The sequence below is a fragment of the Coloeus monedula genome (assembly GCF_965178545.1).
Source record: "Coloeus monedula genome assembly, chromosome: 13".
NCBI lineage: Eukaryota > Metazoa > Chordata > Aves > Passeriformes > Corvidae > Coloeus > Coloeus monedula.
This window is the reverse complement of record NC_138793.1, coordinates 4,882,147-4,889,942: the sequence shown is the minus strand read 5'-3', so window position 1 is coordinate 4,889,942 and position 7,796 is coordinate 4,882,147. Positions and strand designations below refer to the sequence as shown.

Sequence of the window (7,796 nt, the reverse complement as noted above, 5' to 3'; positions counted from 1 at the left end):
TTATGGGATCAGGAATTCACAAATGTATCTCTTGGCAGTGCGGCAAACTTCATCCACCCACTTGCCTTGGGATGACTGAGACAAAAAGACACAGTTTTCACGCTTGCCCCCGTTGGGCTGGGCACGGTCCCAGTTGAAGTACTGCAGAGCCATGCCATTGACATCAACAAACCTCCCTTCATTGACCATGTCAGTGACACCCAGCCAGAACTCGGACACTTGGGGCGCGCTTTGCTTGCTGTAATCTCGAAGAACGTTTGTTTCGTCATTATTCCTCGGGATAGCCAGTGTCCCACCCTTGCCTATGCAGTCTTCATTGGCTTCATGGAAATGTTTGGTGCCTTCTGACATGAGGTAGCACTTCTTATGGGCCTTGGTCCCACGAAGACACACTGTGAACAGATACAATTTTGCACGTTCAGTACAAGTGGGGGGTGGAGCTTTCAGTAATGGTTCCTCAAGTGATAATTTTCCAAAAGCGTGTTGCAACTTGAGCAAACAAGTCCCTCAGCAAGCAAAAGGCTCTTGACTCCACAGAGTGGGTCTGAAAGTAGGAGTAAGATCAGACTTACCTGCTGATGCTCCAGTTCATGTAGGAGCCTGTGTGCAGCCAGCACGTCAGCGTGCCTTTGCGAAGGGACTGCTAAAATATAGCCCACGCCTGTTGTTGTCAGTGCCCCTTTTACCAAATAGTCCTGCTTTCAAGCATGTTTTACCTTATTTCACCAGTCTCGAAACTGATGGAATGGATGAGGTATGGATATTTGTATTGTTGCCAGATAGAAGCTGGTCATCAGGAAATCTGTATTTGGGTTTATAGTTGAGACAGATGTAAATGTCTTTTAATATTTGTGATATTTAAGTAAAGCAAATTTTTACACCTTATCTAAGCTCAGTTTCCAGCAAGCAAAGGCAGGACAGAAAACTGTTGTATTAAATGTGTCTTGCTGACCAGGAAAATATTGATTTGAAATTCATAATACAAATCTCTGTGTGACTAATAAAAGTGTAATTCTACCTGCAGAAGATTGCATATTCACATCCATAGGCATTAATTTATTTTCCAGCAAAGTCTCTTCCTTCAAACTCTGAATTCAAATGAGGTAAAGTGACTTAAATCTGTAAGTGCTTTTAAAAAGTGCACACTTATTACTGACCTTACAGGACAATCTGGACCCAATCTTCTAAACATTTGAATTTATAAATCTGTTTCCTTCTGGGGAAGTCTTGATGTAAAGTCCAAATAGACCAGAGGGTTAATTTGGCAGCTACTCTGTCACTGGAATTGCCTTGCAGAGCTGTTGCTGGGGTTGTTCCAGCCTGAGGTCTGTGGGGACAGGAGCACTGGAAGGAATCCTTAAACTTTGCCTTCCAGATCTCCTAATGCAGATTTGTGAAAAACTGATTCTCCCAAGAAAAACAGTGATAACAAGAGAACCCTCCTTGGTGGGATGTTCCTTGTGAGCTGAGGAAGGTATCAAAGGCCTTGAATAGACTCCTGTGACAATTATTTTTAGAATCCTGCATGTTATTAATTGCAGATGATTTCATTTTTTGCTTAAGCTCATCTTGTACTTATGTACATCTTCTGTCCTGATGTTTTCTATAATCTAATTCCTGTCATCTGTTCTTGTAAAAAAATAATTATATCTCTGATCAACAGGATATGGAAGTCACTTTGGACCACATCCTATGTCTCAAGTTTTTAATATTTCCAGTTGTAGTATTCACTGCATTCCTTAGCTGCATTTTCAGTCATAATTTTCTATTAAGGTTTAACCTTCAAATTTTAACCCTTCCAAAGGTCAAAGAGAAATAATGAACATATTTATTAAATGTGGAAGGCTTTAACACATTTATATTTATGAGAAAGATCAGAGAGACTTTACTTCAGCAATGATAAGGTCTGGATGTCTTTAGGGAGAAAGTATGTGCTGCAAAATGGTGTGTGGCAGCATTTCACATTTCACTCTATGTAGAAAGGAGACCCAGAAAGTTCAAGCAAAAGAAGAAATCAGATTTTTAAGGTGTGTCCTGGAAATGTCCATAAGCTGAAAATGGAGCTCCTTTTTTCAATTATCACATTAACAAAGACAGTCAGAGCTAGGGGGTGATAGGTGTCTTTTTGCCAGATTTGGATTCCAGTTGAACGGTGTGGGTTATAAATTTAGAATAAAGCTCAAAATAAATTTTGAGGAGAGAAAGTCTCCCAGTTCTGGTTTCATTTCTAAGCCACTGCATGCTTCCTCTCAAGCTCCTTCTGGAAGCAACACAAAAATTACTTTTAAATAAGAGTTACTTGTCTAGCACAGGCTCCCTCTTTTAAGAAACTTCTAAAGCCTTCTTATAAGACATTTGAAATAAAAATATTTTGTAAAGCCCCAAAAGCTAAATGTAACCCAAGACATGAAACTGGACAACCCAGATATTTCCATCCCTAAGGAAAATATGTTCTGTTTCATGAGAATGATGTAATTTCCTCTTGTACATGTTTAAATGCCAGATTTTGTGTCAACAGCTGTGAAAAAGCACAACTGTCTAGTAGGTGCATGTGTATTTACCCTTCTTATTTTGTTAGGAAATTTCCATCTGGTTATTTAAATACTTAAAGGACTCTGCACATTGGTCCAGGATATTTCTGAACTCACAGTGGATGTAACTTTGAAGTTTTATGGCAACATTTGCATTTGAATATGTGCTCGTATCAAAGCTGGGCACTTAACTCACTGACCACATAAACTCTTAGACCCAGGAACCCTCAATGTGCTGCCTTTGATGATACAAAACTCAGAGCTTGAAGTTGTGCATATCAAAGACAAAAGTAGTTCTTGCACCAGGTTAGCTCTTGCTCTCAGTGAAGAATCACTACTCGTTCCCCATTAGCTGAGATCTGATTTTACTTGAATGCTTCCTTCAACACTTGTCTGTCTGGTACAGCTCTGGCACACCATGGTTTTATGGAGCTGTACTCCTCAGTCATAAAATCCCATTAAAGAGAGGGATGGGAGTGAAGAAGAGAGGCAGTGAGAACTTTTGGAAGCCACTGACTGGTATAAACTGCTTTACCTGTCTGGAGTGCTTGTATTTCCTTCAGAGCATTTACTTCTCGCCACAGTTTGTCAATCTGGGTCTTCAGGTCATCTTTTTCTTACACAAAAGGAATATACAGAAATTAACAGATATGCACACACACACAAAATTAAAATTACATGTTAAAAGCTGTTTCAAAATATCATGGGTTGCTGCATTGCTGAGATGCGTTTTGATTATTTTTAAATACTTGCCCTTAATGAAAACATGCCTCTAGGATTCCTATAAAAAACAGGAAGAACCCACCTTTACCTTTCATTCTCGTATTTTATCATGGATTTTGCCCTAAAAACTGTTTGAAAATCATGGATTGTTGCAGCTAATAATTGTTTAGTGAGCTGGTATCTAATTTACAGAAAATGTCCCTTTTTCTTTTGAACCTGTACACTCTGGTGTATGGACGTGACAGACAAAAAACAACAGGACATAAGTTGTGTTCTTCAAAGAAATGTTATTTCTGTGAGCATGAAAGTTTCACACAACTCTTGTTTTAGCACAGGGAGGAACAACAAATAAAACACAACTTGACAGTCTGAATGTTGCAGATGTGCTTTTTGAGCTGCAATCTCCACTTCCCAGGATTAGCCTTCCTCTCTGCCTCAGTATAGAGAGGGCCTGGGGACTTGAGTCATGCAAATTCATTCTGAATCAGCATTTTGTAGCATTTACAAAAGCACCAAGAATATGGTGGGACAGGAAAAGAAGCTAATTTGTACATAACTCCATTTTTGTGTCCTCTTCTTGTTTTGGTTTGGTTTTTTTGGGTTTTTTTAATCAACATAATGTCTTTCAGGGTTTCCTGCTTCCCCAAGGCAGAATTCCCAGTTCTCCAATCTGTTCTTCTCTGTGCTGGCACAAAAGATGTGTAGCAGCCTGTCCTTAGGACCCCACGCTTGAAACCCTAGAGATTCCAGGGGAGAAGGGAGTGCTCCATGTTGGAGTGAAAGCTTCTCTGGACTCAAGCCCAGATGGAAGCCAAAGCACAGGCATTGAATTAAAACCTTTGGACAAGCTGCGATACATGAAGCTACACCAAAGTGAAATAGAAATACAGATTTTTAACTTCACTAGGAATATATGCTAAGTGCCTTAAACATTAAAAAGCTGTAGCAGAGATCTTAAACACAGTTCTTGCTGCAGCAGTGTTACCTTTTCACAGAATTTTTTACTTTAGACAAAATATAGATAGAATTATACTGTTCCCATTTTTTAGATGGAGTGTTCACATGAACAGTAGGAGCTGATAGAAACTGTACACACAAATCTGTGTAATACCTGTGTAACACCTGTGTAAGGCTTATGACTGTTAGAATTAGACCAGGATGGGTTAAGGAAAGGAAAACTAGAATAGTGTGTTAATTTCATTGGTCAATTAGTAAATATAATCCACACTTCTGTAAGAAAAAATATATAGTGTATAGTGTATAGAGCATATAGAGTATAGAGCATATAGAGTATAGCGTATATGGAGCGTATAGAACATATAGAAGCAGCTGTTTTCTGCCTGCTGTTGCTGCTGCTGCTTGGCTTTATCATGTAACCCCCTTGAACTCTGCCTTCAAGAAAGCTGTGAGACTATGAAATAAAGAACTCAGCAGAACAGCAGCCTCCTCTGCTCTCCTACCCTGCTCTGAGAAGGAAAGATACCCCGTCAAAAGCTCAACAGCTCCAGAGCAGCAAAATCTTCTTGCACAATGGCTTTATCAAAGCCACAGTTTTTTAATTGACTAGGAGTTCAAGTATTTGCCATTAGTGTAGCCTCCATCATACCCACTTTTATTAGAAATAAGTCTTTAAATTCAATACAGAGACATTTCTAAACAATATTCTGTGGTTTTGTATTTGCAAGCTTTGCTATTGGAACTGATGCTTTATCTTTTCCTGCTAATTCTTTGATGTTGACCTGCTAGTTGGTTTGACTTGCTATTTCACAGTACTTTTCACACAGGTGGCATAATATTCCACAAATAGTAGACATTCATTGTGTTAAAATTAGGAAATGGTACAAAAATCTGAACAATAACTCTTGGAGACCGAATACTTCTGCTTGTTTCCCCCTTATATATTAATTTCCATTTTTCTGATCTTAGTCAATATAGCTACATAACTAAGAATGATCAGCCAGAGTCCTCTCTCAGCTGTAACCTGTGAGTTCTAAATAATGTTGATGGAGGTGAACAGCCATAACAGAGCAATGCATTTGCTGCTGTTATACAGCTCTATTTCCATAACTCATTCTGGCACCTTATTTGTGGCTTTGCTAACTCACATAAAAATATTTTAAACACACAGATAATATAGACTCAAGTGTGCTTTATAAATAAGCATTTGTGTAGTGTTAGTTTCTGGTTCATGCAATGCTATTTAAAGTACACAGTAAATTTGCATAGTTTGTATGTTTCTATCCCTCCTCCCAGTTCAGACCCAGTACCTTTCACTCTACGTTTGCTGTGCTTCCTGGCTTTGAGTTTGGAAGCCTGGCTGATGGTCTGATCCAGCAGTAGTAAGCTGATGAGTAGAAAAATCGTAAGTCCAGTTTGTGCCATGTCTCTTTGAAGGACCCTTAGAAGGATCTTGAAGAGATTCCCTTCAGCAGCTCTGAGAGCAGGTCCCACAGACCCATCTCAGCGGGGACTGCCTGAGGTCAGGTTTATAAAGTGTGGTGACAGGCTTGGCTGGACTCCTTGCTTACGAAATGTGTGTAATCCTTTAGCTGGCTGTAGCATAAGACGCTCCCTTGTTCTCACATCCCGTCTGAAACTCCTGTTTCCATTCTGAGTTCAGCTGTACCAGTCCTGAACACTGCACTGATTGCCTCACCTGTAAGTGCCACATCTCCTGTTTTAACACTGATGCCAAAATAGATGGAAAGCCAGATGCTTGTGCACTGCCAGCTTTGGGGAGAGGTAGCCAGAAGATTTCCACAAGTGTCAGAGGCTCACCCAGCATGGCTCTGCCCCAAGCTGGTTAAGTCATGACAGTGGCCATCACCTTCCACTGAAGCAAAACCAGGATGCCACTCCCTCGGTAAATGCAAACACTGCAACTACAGACCCACACAGATATTTATCTGTGTTTTATTTATCTATGTATTTACATTAAAATCACACTATGTGAGGAGTGCATTTATTGTTTAATGAAGAGTCAATAAATGCCTGATAGATATGACTGCATTTCTGGTTGAGAACAGCATCAGCAGGGTCTAGTCAGGGGAACAAAAGGTAGCTATGCTCTCCCAAAGGTTCCCAGGTCCTGACTGTAGGGTCAGTGGAAGAGTAAAACACAAGGTGCTTGAAGCAGGACAGTGTCTCCCTGGACTCTGGAGAACTCTCTGAGTTTGAATCTCTTTCATTTGCCCTTGGGCTCTGTGGACTTCTGTGGGGCTGCCATTAACTAGGATTGCTGTATGAAATAGAACCTCTCTCTGATTCTGGTGAACAAATGAAATTGTCACAAAAAGATTCCCATACATCACACTTTTTCTTTTTTCCTTTTCTTTTTCCCCCATTAAGAGAGGGTTTGTTTAAAATATTGACACCAAAGCCATTGCTGGGTGCTGGCTGGGGCAGTTCATGCCCTTCAGAGCTGTTCTTCCTGACATCCCTTTGCCATCTCTGCCTTGATTACATTCTGCTCACATTGCTGACACTTTTTTTATCAGGACTTTAAGATCAGGAGTCTTACTACTTTATTAAAAGAAAGCTGGGATTTAGGAACATGCTGGTGTACTGCATGAATACTGACTGTTTTTTTCCTACCCCCACTAAGACACTTCAGTACTTACAGCACAAACCACACCTGCCCTGTCTGTTCTGGACACCTTTAAACAGCTCCCTGTATTCTCACAGTCTGTAACTAGCAACTATCTCTTAATCATTAGCTAAGAAACTTTCCATAAATGCATCCTGATAGGATAAAACTTAGTTCCAGTGGTCCTGCTCCAAAATATTGAAGTATTAACATCCATTGTGTCAGGAAACCTCTGGATCAACATTGCTCAGTCCTCAGAGCTATTTTGGAGCACAGCACACCAGACATGGCTGTTGTGGGTCCCACCCACCCAGAACTGCCTGAAAAATCTCTCACACAGCTGCAAATTTCAGTCCATGGTAAATGTGGAAAGGGCTGACATTCCAACTGACACACCAGGAACTGAAATCTGAGCTGGCAGAGAGGAAAGCAAGGAGCTTTGCAAGGGTCTAGTTCAGGATTTAATCTGTCCTTTAGAACAAGCCCTAAGCTCACTCTTGATCCATATTTTATTCCAGTGGTATTGGGGCATCAATGTAAGTTAAGTAAGGGCAGATGGCTGAATCAGTAACTGCTTCCACTTAGTTTTTCAGTTGGTGCCTTCTCAGATCTTGTGGATTTGCACATGAAGCTGATCCTAAACCACTGCAGCTTTCAACCTGACAAATTAAACTGTGCTAATTTCAGGTTGCCTTGATAAGGGAGCTGCAAACCCCTGGAGCTGTTTCATGTGGAGCTTAACTGTCTCACAGGCTTTGGGAGAGGCTGGGCCAGTAGCTGGGTCAACAAGCCTTTTAGTGTGTGTTCAAGGTCCCAGTACCAGAATGGATTTGTTCCTGCCCCAAGGAACTTGAGCTTGCTAACACAGGCTTCTTTTCTTCCTGTGAAATGAGTCTGACAGAGAAAGACTTGTACTCTACTGAGGCAGCATACAAGTCACTAGAAATGGGGGGATA

The 7,796-nt window shown here is 40.6% G+C and overlaps 1 protein-coding gene across 1 annotated transcript; it reads right to left on the bottom strand.

Annotated features, from left to right (window-relative positions):
* On the bottom strand, positions 1-5,636 carry CLEC3A (C-type lectin domain family 3 member A; the record flags this gene model as incomplete). Its single annotated transcript, XM_082290248.1, has 3 exons — positions 1-392; positions 3,067-3,147; positions 5,522-5,636. 3 exons carry the CDS (start codon positions 5,634-5,636, stop codon positions 1-3), a joined length of 588 nt encoding a protein of 195 aa, XP_082146374.1.
* Positions 5,637-7,796: the final 2,160 nt, after the last annotated feature.